This window comes from Cicer arietinum, chromosome 8 (assembly GCF_000331145.2).
Source record: "Cicer arietinum cultivar CDC Frontier isolate Library 1 chromosome 8, Cicar.CDCFrontier_v2.0, whole genome shotgun sequence".
NCBI classification, from domain to species: Eukaryota; Viridiplantae; Streptophyta; class Magnoliopsida; order Fabales; family Fabaceae; genus Cicer; species Cicer arietinum.
In genome coordinates, this window is record NC_021167.2 from 26,194,355 (window position 1) to 26,212,570 (window position 18,216).

General features: G+C 28.3%; 1 protein-coding gene and 1 pseudogene across 1 annotated transcript; both read right to left on the reverse strand.

Moving 5' to 3' along the window:
- LOC140919112 (F-box/kelch-repeat protein At3g06240-like) overlaps positions 1–1,578 on the reverse strand; it is a 3,007-nt pseudogene extending 1,429 nt beyond the window's left edge.
- A 5,869-nt stretch (positions 1,579–7,447) lies between these two features.
- On the reverse strand, positions 7,448–8,821 carry LOC101488631 (putative F-box protein At3g16210). Its single transcript, XM_004516950.4, has one exon. It carries the CDS (start codon positions 8,761–8,763, stop codon positions 7,609–7,611), a length of 1,155 nt encoding a protein of 384 aa, XP_004517007.1. The 5' UTR covers positions 8,764–8,821; the 3' UTR covers positions 7,448–7,608.
- Positions 8,822–18,216: the final 9,395 nt, after the last annotated feature.

Below are 18,216 nucleotides of genomic sequence, written 5' to 3' on the forward strand. Positions count from 1 at the left end.
CCAAATATAATTCAAATCTTTAGATGATGTTTTTTATACGTTTATCTCTAATATTTTTTTGATGTCATTAATTGACTTAATACACTATAATATCATTCTATTTTAAAAAACAAAACACAATAACAAAAAAAGTTTATTTATTATTTATAAGCGTGAGTGGTAGAGTGCTTCGTACTTTAAATAGAGGTATTATCAAATAAATGTGATTATTGAAAAACCAAGAGATCTAATAAAAAAAACACAATTCATAAACAAAGGGAAAAAATAACAGTATTTCTTCTCTTATCCTTAATATTTTGAATTTTCAAAATGAAAAAAAAAAAAGTTTCAAAACGGCGTCGTATTAACCCTATCTTTCGTTTGACAGCACCATAACCACAACGTTCAAATTAAACTTCAACAAAGTCTCTCTGTAAAACGCAAAACCCTAATTTCATGAATTGAATACCATGATAATGACACCAAGGTGAAACAGAAACTCAATGAAGTAAGAGAGTTAGAGTTGCTAAAGATTATGGATCAGAATATATGACCTATAATTTAGAAGAAGATCTTGCAAATCTTAAAGAAGCTCTGTCATCATTGGATGCAGATCTATGACAAGAAGCTTTAAACGATGAGATGGATTCTCTAGAGTCTAACAAGACCTGACATTTAGTAGACTTGCTTCCTGGTTGCAAACTAATAGGTTGTAAATGGATTTTGAAAAAGAAACTAAAACCAGATGGATCTATTGATAAGTAAAAGACACGCCTTGTAGCCAAAAGTTTTAGACAAAGAGAAAATATAGATTTCTTCGACACTTTCTCACTAGTCACTAGATTAACATCCATTAGTGTGTTTATATCACTTGCGGCTATTCATAACCTGATGATACACTAGATGGATGTTAAAACAGTTTTTTTTTTAATGGTGACCTGGAAGAAGAAATTTATATGGAACAACCTGAAGGTTTTGTAATTCATGGACAAAAAGACAAGGTATGTTAGTTAGATAAATCTCTATATGGTCTTAAACAAGCTCCTAAGAAATGACATGAAAACTTTGATAACTTTATTAAATCGAATGAGTTTAAAGTGAATGAAAGTGACAAATGTATTTACTACAAATTTGAAAATGGCATTTGCACTATCATATGTCTCTATGTAGACGACATACTCATATTTGATTCAAACATTCATGCTGTAAAATTTGGAAATCATTGTTGTGTAACAACTTTGATATTAAAGACCTCGGAAAAGCGAATGTAATCCTTGGAATCAAGATTACTAGGTCAGAAAAGGGAATTTCTTTGGATCAATCTCACTATGTTGAAAAGATCCTAAAGAAATATAATTACTTTGACTGTAAACTTGCTTGCACCCCATATAATCCAAGTGTTTAACTTTTCAAGAACACTGGTGAAGGTGTTAGACAAACTGAATATGCGAGCATCATTGGCAGCCTCAGGTATGCCACTGATTGTACTAGACCCGACATAGCCTACGTCGTGGGATTGTTGTGCAGGTTTACTAGTAGACCTAGTATGGAGCATTGGCACGCTATCGAAAGGGTCATGAGATACCTTAAAAGGACCATGAGTCTGGGATTACATTATTAAAGGTTTCATGCCGTCCTTGAAGGATACAACAATGCTGATTGGAATACCTTATTAGATAACTCCAAAGCAACCAATGGCTATGTTTTTAGTATATTCGGTGGTGTTGTATCATAGAAATCGAAGAAACATACGATACTGACTCAGTCCACTATGGAGTATGAAATGATAGTACTAGCTACTGCTACTACTAGTGGAGAAGCAAACTGGTTGAGATGTTTGCTAGCAGAGATTTCTATGTATGAAAAACCATTGCCAGCTGTGTTGATCCACTGCAATAGTACCGCGGCTATTGCAAAGATTGAGAATCGTTACTACAACGTTAAGAGACGACAAATTCTTCATAAGCAAAACGCTGTTAGAGAGTTACTTTTTAAAAGAGTTGTTATAGTGGATCATGTACGTACGCACTGATGAAAATTTAGCAGATCCTTTGACGAAAGGATTAGCTAAAGATAAAGTCATAAATGCATCCAAAAGGATTTGACTAACGCCTATAGAGTCACTCATGATGGTAACCCGACCTAAAAGACTAGAGATCCCAAGAATTAAGTTCAATGGGTATAAAAAGTCGTGAAGTGATATGAGATGAACATGCTATTATAAATCAGAGAAGCATGATTCTTGAAGCGATGATAGGATGAGGTAATAGAAACTCTTAATGAGATATATACTCTACGTGGAGGGAGTACATAGCTACATGAGTACTCTTGATAGACACACCTATGTTAATGTGGAAATGGGGCCGCTTTCTATGGAATTTTGAGGCAGAATTCGTAGAGCGTTCACTATACTGGGATACACGTGCAAGGCCATTAATGCACGTGCTTTTTAGAATACACCCTATGAAAAGGTTGTGTGTGGGTTTGATGTCAGAGATAGAGTTCAAGACTACGAGTCACTCTTGTTGAATTTGAATCTTACTTACTATGCAAAGGTTCAAGTCAAGAGACACATTTGTTTATGCATAATCTTATAGAAGCATTTGATGCTATTTCAGAAATATTTTTTTAAATTCAAGTGGGGGATTGTTGAAAAATAAGTATGTTATTGTGTGAATTTAATAATTTGTTGAAGTCCCACATTGAAAATAATTTTTTTGTTGTTGTAAATTTAAGTGAAAAGAAACTTGTTCAAGTCCCACATTGAAAAAGAAATAATTTTGAAATCCCACATTGGAAAACTCTAGTATCTTGAGTAGTTTCAAATCTTTACCTACTAAAGTCCCACATTGTTTAGAAAACATATGTGAGTTTACTTCCATCACTATATAATGAGCTTCAAACTATTGTGAAAAGTACACCAAAGTTGGATGCTAATATTTCCATCACTATACAATTTTTTTTTAATATTATATTATTAAGTTCAAAAGAATTTGAAAATTAGAAGTACTATATGCTAATATTTCCTGATTTGAGCAAAAAGAAGAGCTTTGTCCCTGACATGTTTGGAGGAAAAATATATACAATCATAAGATAGCTACATGAAAACAATAAAATATTCACGTCAAATTTTTTTTTAAATAATACTTTAATCAATAGTATTGTAATTACCCACAAAATTAACACAAGGATTTGTTTTTTGAGTTTTACCTATGTGATTGAAAGTACAATACACGTTTCTAGTTTAAAATAAATTTAAAGGTAGTGCACCATATTTTAAAAGTGTTTTGAAAAAAGCTATTTATAAAGCAAATTATATTAATCAAGTGTGAGGATGGCTTATGGAAGAGAAAGATATAAATAGGATGGAAAAAAGTGAAATGTGTAATTGTGATTGGAAATAGAAAGTAACTATATAGAAAAGAAGATGATGTACCTAAGAAAATGATCTATCAACTGAGGTTGAGTTTATTAAAAAGGGTTAGACTCCCACTACATAGCAAATTCATATTGGAATCTTTGATGAAAGAGGTACTTATATTTTAGGTCTGACACGTTTCGAATAATAATATTATCGTTGTTGGAAAAAATATATAAATAATATTATGTAAAAATTTTGTTAAAGAAATGAAACATTGATTAACTTTGAATACATTAAAACTTATAACTCTTGTCAACTATGACATGGCAAATGGTAATTTACTTACGAGTTTACATATGTTGAATAAGTTCCACCAAGTAAATACACATTTTGATCCTAGTGTGAGCTCTTGGTTTACTAGTTTGTTAGCTAAGTTTCCATATTTAGAGGTTAACACCTCTCGCCTTATTGTCTTGTTCTCCAGAAGACATCTCTAACATCATTTTAGCATTAAAGATTTATTGAATAATCTTAAATTTTTTACTCCTAAACCTCCTTCTTACAAATTTTCTCCTAGTTAATCCAACATATCTTCCTTTTCTCCTCATCTCCATCCTAAAGAAAATCATTTTGAAAGGAAGGCTAGATAAAACAAAATTGACTAGAGTTAACCTTCCTCCAATTAAAAGATGCTTATGCTTCCAGCTCAACAGTTTCTTCTTCGGTGAATCAATAATCGGTAGCCACGTTGTTCTACGTTGTGGGTTAGCTCCCACTAGAATCCCCAAAAATTTGAATGTGATACTTTCGAGGAGCAAGACATAAAATTAGACACCACATCAATAAATTTGTCTTGTACATTTTTTCTATTATACGACTTTTGATGTAGTTCACTTTCAATCTCAACACCAATTCGAACCTACGAACAATGGAATTTAATCCCCAAAATTTATTCCATGACCTTTGACAAAAAAATATTGTCTCGTCTGCAAACTTTAATAGAGGATAAGATAAAGAGTCAGATACGTTATATCTATTAAGGGCTCTGTCTAGTACGACATTCTCAACCATTCATGTGAGACCTTACTATAAATTGAATGATTGAAATTTAATATTGTTATGAATTCAACCCAGAACAATAACAAACTAATTAACTAACTAATTGTAATTAGTTATCCCTTCCCTCAAATTAGTTATAACAATAACTAATTGTAACTGCCAAACAAGAACCAGAGGCAACTAGAAGCTAGAAGCATACATGAACCAAAGGCAAACAAGAATCAAAGGCCAACATAACCAGAGACAAACAGGAACTAGAGGCAATCAATATTATCCAAATCAATGATATTCAATATTCCACTAGACTAATAAGCATGATTGTGATCCACTAGACTTCACAAATGTTTTAGCTCACAGACTAATAAGCATAATTGTGATCCAAATCAATGACATTCAATATTCCTAAAATAGACAGTGAGCTAAAACACAAGGTATAAAAACGTTGCAACTTGGTCAATATTCCTAATGGCGATTTATTCTTTAAAAGAAAAAATAATGAAATAGTTTGATTTAATTATAGTACTCATAATTGAGGAGTTTATAATATATTAGTTTTGAAATATTAGTATTGATTTGAAAATGAAATGGTGGTTGCAGGAGTATTAAAAATAAGATTAAATAATTATTAATTTTGTTTTAGAAAAATAAATATTGTAATAGTAAAACATAAAATAAATTAGGAGACTAATAAGTTTGGTCCATGTGTGTGAAAGATTAAGTATTAATAAAATAAAATAAATAAGAAAGAGAGATAAAGATCCGCAACAACGCGGAAGTAGGAGGAAATCAGGAATCACTACAAATTATATTATTGTTTGGCACCAGTGGTCGATAAAACTGTTTCAGAAAACTTTCTATGTTTTCATCTAAATTGCAGTATGTTGTTCCACTCATTTAATTAGTCAATTAAACATATATTTTTAATCATCCCAATTTCTGTATAAAATATATGACTTTTCTATTTATGAAATTCCTTATTTTGCATCATTCTTCTTCACTGTAAGTTCGATTTGCGTGAAATCAATATTAAAACGACCGTGTGAACGATATCTATATTATCCACTTATTATTTTCTGATTTGGGATCAAATTGGATTGATTGAGAACGAGAAATCAAATGAATGGAGATCTTTCTTTTCGTGGACTCAGATTAGCGTGTGAAAACGTTGAGATATGGTAAAGGGTGAAAGATTGTTTGAATTCATGAGTATAATATTATGAAATGAACAGAAAATTCATATTTCCTAAAGATTCATCTGGGGCTCACTACATGTAGCCCTTTGAGTGACAAATTAATTTGCTACGTGTAGCCCTTGAGTGATAAATTAATTAACATGCTAATTTGGAGATTAAAATATGGGAAAAAAGAATTTATAAGGTGTTGATTGAATCAATTTCGTTAAATATGTGGTATTTGATATTATTGTCATATTATTGATGATAATAATGTTATAAATTTTGATAAATTTATGTGATGATGTATGATTGATGATAGTGATGTTATAAATTTGAGATAAGTTTATGTGATGATGATGATGTACGATCAATAATAGTGATGTTATAAATTTATGATAAATTTATGTGATGATGTATGATTGTGATAATGATATTATAAATTTGTGATGAGTTTATGTGATGATCATGATGATGATAATATATGATTGATAATAGTAATGTTATAATCTAGTAGTATATTTTTTATTTATCTATTAAAATTTTAAAAATTTAGTCACTCCAATATATTTTAATATAGTTATATATTAATAATACAATTTTGAATATACCTTTGGAAGAAGGAAAAGAGAGCTTGAAAAAAATCCATGAAACTGTAATCAAAATCTCTTTAAAAGTATGCTAACAAACAAAAGTAAAATAATTCAATACCAAACAAATCTATTCCCCATCAATTAAAATCATTTAAAAAAAAAACCACATTAAATGATAAAATTATCGATGCATTTTTTGTTTTATTTCCATGGTATCAATAATATGAATTAATAATTAGTTAATATTAATACATTAATATGTTAGAGAAACTTAATAACTATTAATAAAAACTTAAAATTATAAATGATATTTTAATGATTGTCAAATGGAAAATTTGCCATAAAAATATGTTTGTAATATTTTTATTATTATTATTATTATTATTATTATTATTATTATTATTATTATTATTTATTATGTATAGATAATTATACAATCTCTTTATTTAATTTTCGGATTCATACAAATTAGAGATATAAACAGAAACACATAGTAAAATATGCTCTTTTCAAATGCATACTCTAATTTACTTGACGGTGTATACTATTTTGGATCATCTAGATGCGTCCAGAACAATCATAAAGAAAGGCAATGAATAGCTAAATAGAAACTTAACTTTTTTTAGACATAAAAGAAAGTGCTTTCATAGCTGATTCTGTTAAAAAAAGAAACAAAACACTTAAAATCTACTATGTAAAATAGCGGATAAAGTTATGGTCAAACAACATAAGCCGAATAAATACCTAAATAAACAAGTTATACATAAAAAAAAAAAGACATGTTTCATACCAATAAATTTTGGTCATGGTTAGCATTCATGCAAAATCTTGGATTTTTTATTTATTTTAAAAACCTAATATTCTACTTTTTTTCCCCTGTTATTGTTGGTATTTCGGCTAACAAAAATTGGAATAGTGATTATTATAGTCCTAATACTAAAACTACAATACGTTGTACTATAACGCTATAACTGTTAGTTGACAACAAAAAATTATACATTTGATTAGTCAAATTATGTGTTAGAGAACTATTTATACAATAGAAGAATATTGAGCATAAACAAATCATGAAATGCAAGATTGAACGTCAAAACATAGACATAAAGTAAAACATAAAAAGATTAATGAAATTCGTGCTCACATTCTTATACCAAAATACATTTAACAAATCAAATTATACTTTATACACAATAAAATGCAAATGTGAAAGACTGCGAGAAACAAACAAGAGTCCATTACGTAATTTTTTTTTTATCAAATTTAAATAATAAAAAATTGAAAACAGAAAGAAAGTAATCATGAAAATCAATTCCAGAGAACATGATTCATATTATTAACCAGATTTTAATTTCTCATATACTTAATAAATTTTATGATATACCTAAAAAGATCTTAATAACCACCATCATAAAACTCTTGAGTGAAATGGTTAAAATTAAACTAATCAATTATATATTTGTCCAATAGGAAGAAGACTTTCTTTGTAAATGACAATCTCAGGAGTATATGCATCCGCTTGAAGACCAAGTTCCTCAATCTTTTGGGTATTGTAATTAAACCACACTATTTCACCATCTTTTCTTCTAAAGAATAAATCACCATTTTTCCCCTCTCCAATAGGATGCTCAATGCAAGGTATAGGCCCAATAATGTAAAGTTTAGTCCACGATTCCTTCACACCTAATTCACCCAAAATTGATATATGAAAAGTAGCCATCTCTAGATAATTTAAGATCAAAGCAATGGACTCATTTAATACCATAAAGTGTGGGATTACAAAATCATCAAAACTATCATTCATATCCATGGGAAAAGGTGTTATACATAACAGCTCATTGCTTAAGTAAAATGAAACCATATATGATTCATCTCCACTTCCTTCGGCCCAATGACACATTCCATTCATGCATATAGAGAGTTCTCCCCAATTAGAACGAATTTGAGGCAAATCCAAATCAAGTTTCTTCCAAGAATTACGTCTTAGACTATATATCTCCCAAGTATTTTTACGCGACACATAGTTTGGCTTACCTTCCATATCATCAGTATCAGATACATCTAATCGATATAATACGTGTCGAATTACATTATAGTCATCTCGAACAAGGTCATAACCAAATCCATTATATTCAAAACATCCAACCTCGTAAATTACGGGGGTCTCAGTAGGGCTGGGAGGAATGACCTTGAATTCCTCGGTGGTTGGGTTCCATAATACAACATTAGGCGTTTGACCTTGGTAGAGACAAACAATGCCGTTAATAACATTACCCATTATACAAATAGCTATATCATTCTCTTGAAATGGAGGTGGCCAATCTAATTTGACCTTATTTTCGTACCTCTCTCCAGAAAGAGAGTATAACCCGGGATGCTTGTTTCGGTATGTTTTTGGTATGAGGAGAAATAAAACATCCTGATAAGAAGAGTGATTACTAGTGATGAAATTGCTCCAATACATACTCATGAAATTAGGATTTTCAAATAATTGAGACCATGATTTGCATACACAATTAAATCGTTTCAAAGATTTAAGAGACAATTTCAATAAAATGGAAAGGGCAAGATCATTGTGAATATGATAACCGAATTTTTCCATCTTTAATTGCTAATGTGTCTCAATTGTTTTGGAAGAACCGCTAGAAATCAACCGCTTAGAAATGGTAAATGTCAAGAAAACTAAATAAAGAGACTGTGTAATCTATCTATATATAATAATATTATAAGCCTAATTTTATGATAAGTTCGCCATTTGGCAATCATTACAAGATTATTATAATTTTAAATTTCTATTAATAGTAGTTAAGTTTCTATAATATATTAATGTATTTATATTAATTAATTAAATAATTATTTTTTTGAATTTCATTGAACTTTTTTAATTGAAACTTGCACATATTATTGATATCACGGAAATAAAACAAAAAATGCATGGAACATTTATCATTTAATGTGGTTGTTTTTTGAAAGAAAAAATAATCTTAATTAATGGGAAATGACAGAAAAATGTGCAACCACATATAAGTATAGTTATCAAAGACATTTTTTTAGTGTACATATTTAAAAAAAATAAGATTTTATAAGATTTTACGTGTATACATACATTCATAATTAATGTAATATTTCTTAATATGTCTGACTAATATTAAGTGTGGACGTATTTATATATCAATTATTTTTAAATGTTTCCTATTTTAGTAATTTTATTTATAAATAACTATCTTATGATGGTAGTAATAGTGTTTGATTTTCTTTATTTTCATATAGTTGTTATGACATATTGATTTTATATATTAAAACAAATAAGATTTTATAAGATTTTACGTGTATACATACATTCATAATTAATGTAATATTTCTTAATATGTCTGACTAATATTAAGTGTGGACGTATTTATATATCAATTATTTTTAAATGTTTCCTATTTTAGTAATTTTATTTATAAATAACTATCTTATGATGGTAGTAATAGTGTTTGATTTTCTTTATTTTCATATAGTTGTTATGATATATTGATTTATATATATTTATTATGATTTAATAATTAATATAAAGTGTTGATGTTATATTTATTTATTTTATAATTTTTACTATTCTCTAATGATGGTAGTATTTTAATGTGAGTATTTTGAAAAATAAGTCTAATTATAGTGAAATATGATAGTTTTTAGTTATTAGTAATATATATTTTCTGTAATTAAAGTGCAAGTTTTGTGACTAAAGAGTGTCGTTGAGGTTCTGGATGTATTGTATTTGCACATCTCTTGCTTTTCATTAATAATATTTAGGCAAAATTACAGTTTTAGTCCTCCTATTTTATCTGAATCGCAAAAGTAGTCATCCCATTTTATAATAATAAAGTTTATTTTTTTCCTTACTATTTTAAGCACATTTTTATTTCAATATCACATTCATAAAAATAAAATTTATATTTGCATTTTAATAAGGAGAAAATAAAGATATATTTACGTTAACATAAATTTTGCACGATTAATTACAAGTAACTGTTTTTTAATGGATGTCGTAGGGTGCTAATATATTCTCTACGCATAATCGACTCCCGAATTCAAAATTTGATTTTGAATACCATTTGTTGTTTTTTTTAAATATTTTTCAATGTTTTTTCTATTTTAAAATAAATTTTGGTAACGACTCCATTAAATTCGAGAAACACTTGAAATTTAGAATGCGACAACTAGTGATTCTACTAGGGACTCTAAGAGAGTCTAGCCTAATGTAGTTAACTATGCAAAATTTGTTAACTTCATCTATATTTATTTCTCTTTCACTTTTTTTTTACTTCTATGTGTTTATTACTTATTAATTATTTTCTTATGTACATTTTATTTTTTATATATGTTTTGAGTATTTTGCATCTTTTTATTCGAAAACTTTTTATGTATAAGTAAAATCTATGTAGGTAACAAAAGTAAACCTTTGCTAGATTCATTCCATCATCATCCTATAGTGGAAAAGTTTGAGATTGAAAATTGTGAAACAATAAATCTCATTTTTTCTCATATCTATTTTTTTCCACTTAATGCATATATTTTTCCTTATAACATTTTACATGTCATGTTTGTTTTGCATGATCAAATAAAATTAATCACTTTCACTTAAATTCATACATTTCTATATGCATCATTTTGTATTTTGCATCCCCTAGATAAAAATCAAATCAAATCATTCCTCATATTAGCATTATCTTTATAAAAAATTAAAATTGATGTATCTCTTGTCTCATTCTTGCATTTGTCTCAAGAAAAATCACTCTTAAAAAGAGTTCAAAGAAAATACATATTTAAATCATAATATTCATTTCCAAAAAAATAGTCTCACGTGAAGATCTAACATTCATATTTGTATTTAGTTTATTGTGTCAATATGCTATTTAAGCATTCTTATGCATGTACAAAAATATTTATGGCCTAATTTTAATTCTTTGATTTTATAAATCATATTCTTTTAGAAAAAAAATGCATAAATTTTAATTTCACATTGATCATTTTACTATATTTATTAAAAAATGGTCTCGCGCAAAAGTCTAACTGACATTAACAAAGCTCACATTGCATATGTCATTACACCATTATATAATTCTAAGAGTCATAAGATTACATGAAAAACTCTTTGTAATTAGTCAAAATTCAATTTGTTTTTAGAATGCACACAAAAATTGAAGAAAAAACACAATGGTCCATATCTTGGTGTCCAAACATGCATTTCGCATTGCATTTGCATTAGCATAAATTATCTGCATCATGCATAAACAAAAGCAATGTAACTTGTATTTGTTCATTTTCCTTTTTATCCATTTAGCATGTTAATATTTTATTTTCATTTGCATCTGAATTTGAAATAATGATTAATAATCTAAAAAATAAAGTTAAATATTTAGACAGTTAATCTGGTATTCATGAAACTGCTATACATTTGCATTATGGTCTTACATGCATGTTTATCAAATCTCACAAATACAAGTTTGAAAGTGTCAAATTAGAGCAATTTTGATGATTTTTATCAATTGTCAAAATAATTGAATATTTAATGTCAATCCTTACGAAAACAAAAACAAAACAAAAAATTGAAGAAAAGAAAGACAATTAGGTTAAAAGTCTAGATTTAAATATGTCTTTAGTTCTTGGAATCATAACATTTTATTTTTATTTTTGTCCTCCTTAGTTTTTTTGTTCAATTTATATCTCTGCAAATATAATTTTATTTTAAAATAGTTTTTTCATCCATATCCATTACAAAAATTGTAACGTCGTTAAACCTAAATATAATTAAAACATAATTTTTTTAACCTAAACATAAATCATCAATATAAATAAATGATAACATTTTTAACCTAAAATTAACCCCAAATATTTCATTCTTCTTCCCTAAAAAAAACCTAAAATTAACCCGAAATATTTCATTCTTCTTCCCTAAAAACCTACACTCCTACTACGTAAATTAGAAACAGTGTTCCAAATACAATATGAGTACAAATTTGTGAATGTTTGTTTCTTCTTTCAATTGATTCGCTTCAATTTTCTTTGTATGGATGGATGGAAAAACTTAAATTGAAGCTAGCATTTGAGAATTAGTTCAAAACAATAACCAATTGTTTGCGTTATCAACTAATTGAATTTGAAAAATCTAGTCAACCAATAAATCCCAAAGCAGGATTGACCATGAAACGATTATTATAGAAGACAAAAACTATAAAAAAAAAATATTGAACCAACAACTTCAAAAGAAATCCACCGACATTATCTTAATATTATCGCTATCATTCATAATATAATACATATTGTTATCTTGCAATTAACCTGTCAGTACTGATGCTCTAAACTTGAATCAACAATTTCAAAAGAAACCATTTGAAGTTGTTAATTTTAAGTTTTTTTTAAGAGAAGAAGAATGAAACCTTTTGGGTTAATTTTAGGTTAAAGAAGGTTATAAATTTATTATATTGGGGGTTTATGTTTATGTAAAAAAAAGTATATTTTAGTTATATTTAGGTTTAACAATGTTACAGTTTTTGTAACGGAAGTTGAATGTGAGAGCTATTTTAAAATGAAACTGTATTTGCAGGGATGCAAACCAAACAAAAAAACTTATTAATACCAAAATCAAAAAATGTTATAATTGTAAGGAGTAAAGAAATGTTTAAACAATAAATCTATATAGGTAGCCTAAGCAAAAATTAGAATAAAAAGAAAAAAGAAGAGCAAATTCTTTATCCTAAGATTAAATGTTTCAAAAATAAGCAATCAATCATGTTTTGAAATGAAGTGTTTCGATCATTTTTTCTTGCTACCATTTTGAACAAAAATGTCATCTTCCATAAGCTAAAACAAGTATCACTCTTATTCAAAGAGTTAATACAATATTTGCATTACTTTTGCACAAGTTGTATACAATATTTGCATTACTTTTGCACAAGTTGCAATATTTGTAGAAAAATAATATTTAAGGAAGAATTCTTGGGATCGTCAATGAGATTAAATTCTATGTACATAAATAAATGGTGATTATCTAGTCTATCAACTTGTGAGAATCTTTCAAATGATAAACTACAATCGGGAATTTCATTTTTCAATTGGGACAATTCTCCTACTTTTCATTCATATTCATATATTCTATAAGACAGTTGCTCAATCATTCATTTGATTCTCTCTACACTCATTAAAACTCTCATAATACGAGAGGAATCTTTCAAATTGATACTCTAAAACTGAGCCAACATGATCATTGTCCCATTCAAACATTGTGCCTTCCAAAATTCTAACTTTGAACAATCTTTTCTCCATTTTTTTAATCACATATACATAATCTTTTGTATATTCCAAAATAAGAGCATTTTATTTGTCATTCAATTCATTCAAGGATTGAGTTTCTCTGAATTCCAAATTTAGAAAAACTCTTTATCTTTGATTCTCCATATATCATCTTTAAATTCAAATATGGATTAATTTTTTCACCTTCCACTTCATCCACATAGGGCATAAATGGGGCATCCCCCATCTTTCATTTTGTATTTCTTCAAAACTAATTTCGGTGTTGTATTCATAATCACCCATTTCATCTCAACATCCTCTCACTATCTTTCCATGATGGGGCACTTTAATGTTCCTTCTTGCTTAGCTTATAAGCATAGACATGATAAACTTGTATTTTTTTTAGCTGGATTTCAAATGTTGGTTTGCATATTGAAGTTTTTCAAGGAAGTGATCGAATCACAAAATTAATTTCTTAATTTTTTTTTCTCATTGAACCAAATCTCATATTCTATTGTTGTTCTTTTGACATTCAATAATGCTCACTCAAAAAAAAAAAAAAAACTAAAGCTCAAGTTTGCACCTTGAATATTTACATTATTAGACACATTCATAAAGTATAAATCCATGCATCTTGCACTAATCACATATGCATCCCTCTAGCATCAAATCATGCATCTCACCTCATTCATACAATTATAACTTGACACAATTCATGCACCTTCTATCATGGTCATGTTTAGAGATCTCAATATCTTTTAAACACATGGCTTGTCACATGCTCATACCAAGCTCAGCGCTCGACTGACACACATATTATTTCTCAACTACCACTAAATCCCTAAATTTCACACAAATCGACTAGTAAACAATCTACTCGATGATTAAAATAAGAGTTTGTTGTATTTGAATAATTTTCAATATGTACATCTTGCTTGGTTACGACTAAGACTTTGTTTGAGTTGAGGTGATCTTCTGAATGTATATTTTGTTTGGTTATCACAAGCAAAACTTATGGATATATTTAGTTGTGTCATCCAAAATTAATCTTGTATTTTTGGGACACAAATTGTGACAATTAAATATCCTATAACATCTTAAACAATAACTCAAATCTATTGAGGTAATACTTTTTTTGATATATATTTTAATAACAACAAACCTTATGAAATAAATGTTTATGTTTTATGAATGATGATCTATTGATAATTGCACTTGAGTTTTGTTTAAAGAATATGAATCACATAAGTGGATAAGCAATAAGTCATTCACATTAACAAGTACATAAGTATCTACTTAATAATGAATAATCTCAAAAGAAATATATCATATAGTAGTATATCCATCATTCAAGAGAACGATTATTGCATCTTTAAGATATCATCTTCACGAAGAAAATGTCCAATAAATTCATACATATACAAAAGTATTTAAGTGATACTTGATGGACAAGACACAACATGTGTAACACTTAGAGAAATTGTAGGAAGTATTGTTCAACAAAATATTTCTCATCTTATATAGAAGACAACATTCTCAATTGTTATGAAAGAATATTCTCATGATCAACAAGTTCATTGCACTCATAAACATTCATACCAGTTCAAGAAAATGACAAAAATTAACTTTGAAGAAGAAATCATTTCAAGTTTGAGTCATTTATTAAGTTATTTGTTAAGAGAATGATCAGAAGAAAGTAAAGAGGCTAAAAACTGCTCTTGCTGAGTTGAGCTGAAACCAGGACCAAAGGCAACATGGACTATAGACAACCCGGATCGGGGTAGCATAACAACCATTAGTGGTCTAGTAGTATATTTTTTATTTATCTATTAAAATTTACAAAGTATAGTCAACCCAATATTTTTGATCAAATTGTATCACGGATGATGTTAATTATATCATAACAAGCATAAATGGTCTGGTAGTAAAATAGTACCTTACCACGGTGCAAACATGCGGTTCGATTCTAGCTAGTGCAGTTTCGTTTATTAACTTTACCTATTTGTATTGCAATCAATATGAAAATTTAGCATATATATATTTACATTTTTAACAATTATTACAAGCACATAAAATATTACTATAAAATAAAAAATAAAAAAATTTACTAAACTTGAAAAATTGAATATACATTTGCAATAATCTTTAGCTTTCACATATTTACACTAGTTTTAAGCTTGTATTTTGGCTTATGCAATGAAAATTATCACATTAGAATCAATCAAAACTCATTCAAATTCAATAACCATTATTCATGAAAAAAATTAATGGATTTTTAAGCTTGTAGTTTGACAAAATGCATTATTTTCCCCCCTATTTGTTAGAACTTATTCAATAGGTTTATTGTGTTTTGATCTTTGTAATCTAGGTGAGATATGATTTTATTGTGTTTTTGATATTATTCTTTTCTAAGTTCTTTTATGAAAAACAATTTACTTACTGTGATTTGATATTGTTCATTTTTTACCATTTATTTATAGTTTTATTAATATAAATGAATGATTTTTTTTAAATATATTAAATTTATTTTGAAAGTGATTTTTATGTGCAATATAAAAAAAATATTGTTAACATGTCACAACCAATCATAAGTGTGAATTTAAAAATAATTGTTATAAAAATCAAACATTACTAATAATTTAACGATTGTTATTTGATTGATAATTTACATTAACAAACTATATTAATAAAATTCTAACAATTTTTCTTTAGTTTTTATTCACAATATCATGCACCACTTATAAAAGTGAAGTACAATAGAATTAATTCGATTTCACTAAAATGGACATATGAAGAGCAATGATATTGAGTCTAATTCTTTGAAGCACTTTTGGATTCTTACTTATAAATGATAAATACAACTATGACCATGGACTTTGTTCCGCCAGTACTGCCGCTGTCTCAAGCTGTTTTTGACCACCATAGCAAGTGTCACACGACACCATCATCATGTTCATGTTCCTCACATCTCCCTCTTTCATTCGCAACATGGATCGGGACTCAAAACACTTTATTTATTTTCTTCAAAAATCACACCACCGCCTTTGGATTGAGATTCTGGCCATCACAAGTATTACCGATGAAAACCGATACCATATTTGATTTCCACCTTTGTCACAGCTTTTTTCTTGAATTCCGGCCATCACGTTCATCTTCTTGAAAAACTGATACCGTTTTTGGATTTATCTCGTCGAAACCTTCAAGAAGCACTACTCATTTGTGTATTTCGGTGAAGTTAACGTCGTACCCAATCGGCGCTCTGGCGCGTTGATAAGGTCTTTCCTAATAACTTGTTTCATTCCATTTTGAATACGTTTCTTCTCCTAACATTTTTATTAATTATCTAACATTGATTTTTATGCTCCGCATAAATTACCAGTCATATTTCATTTACACTGCAAATTCGTTGATGGTTTTGGACCTGTTTGTTGCGCGTTGTCAATATGTCATGATTGCTCGAAATTGTTCTGATTCTTATATCGTACGAAAATGTCAAACTCAGGGATGGGGTGAGAGTGAGTTCGAATTCATGAGTGTAAATGAAGTTAAATGAATGGGAAAACCGTATGTCCCATAATCCATTTCGGGCTCACTGCGTACGGCTGAATCCCTATGAGTAATAATTGACTAATAAAAAAAACTTGAATTTGGTGAGATTAAAATATGAATGAGAAACTTTTATAGGGTGTTGTTTGAATTGATTTCAGAAATCGCGTGGTAGTTCAATTATTTTAGAATTGTGTATTTGACGTATGTTGTGTTTTGTTTATATTCACCCTTGTTATATGATATAAAATGTGATAAATTGTAGTTAGGTGACTTGGAGGTAGTACTCCAAATATCGGGAGTTACCATACAACACACTTTTACCTCGATTGTCGTGTATATGTGTCTCGGATTGAGTTGAGGGGATTTATGAGGACATGACCAATTTGAATTGTTCGTCCACTTGCGCGGTGACATAGTATCAAGCCTCTTAACCAAGTATTTTATAGTTTGAATGATATCAAAGAAAGAGGAGGAGTTTAGTGTAGAAGAGTATGCATAACATTACTTAATTTGTGTGATGACTTACTTGACGTTGTGGATTGTATCAATGTTTTACCTTGGTTATTATTGTTAACATTTGATATGATACAATGTTTAATTAATGTTTTACGTGTTCTTCTCAATCATTTTATACTATTACATGTTTTCGAAATTCACCAATTGTTGTTTGTGTTTGGCTCTAGTGAGGGTGCAGTTATTTTGGGATATCAGTTGATGATCCATTCTCTGATAGGTGATATTGAGTGGGAGTAATTCGTTGTATTTTATCGAGTTGTAAAATTTTCTCAATTAAAAACCCGAGGTAAATATCCGTAATACTTAGTTTGACTGATAAATGTCAATATTATTAGTTTGGATATTATATTTTGTATTCGAATCCAATATCTCACAATTGTGGGCGAATTTCTTTATTATTTCCTTTATAAATTTTTTTTATAAAAAAGTCGAAATAAAAATGTTGTTTATTTGATTTTGATTTTGATTTTGAATGGGTGTTTGGTAACATCAATTGTAAGTTTAATTTGATGGATAACTCAACCATGTTGATGTTATCTTTAATTTTCTTGTATTTTCATTTCCATTTTGGGGGTAAGTTTTTGATATTGTATTTAGTTGACTTTAATACAAATGAAAATCATAAATCTAAATGCAATGAATTTTCTAAAGTTTATGCATTTTATTTGTATTGTGTTATCTTCATAAATGGTTTAAATTAATTTTTATGTTTCTATTT

Bases quoted from the DNA above. Each gene is read 5' to 3' on its own strand.
- LOC101488631 (XM_004516950.4), bottom strand. From the start codon at position 8,763: ATGGAAAAATTCGGTTATCATATTCACAATGATCTTGCCCTTTCCATT.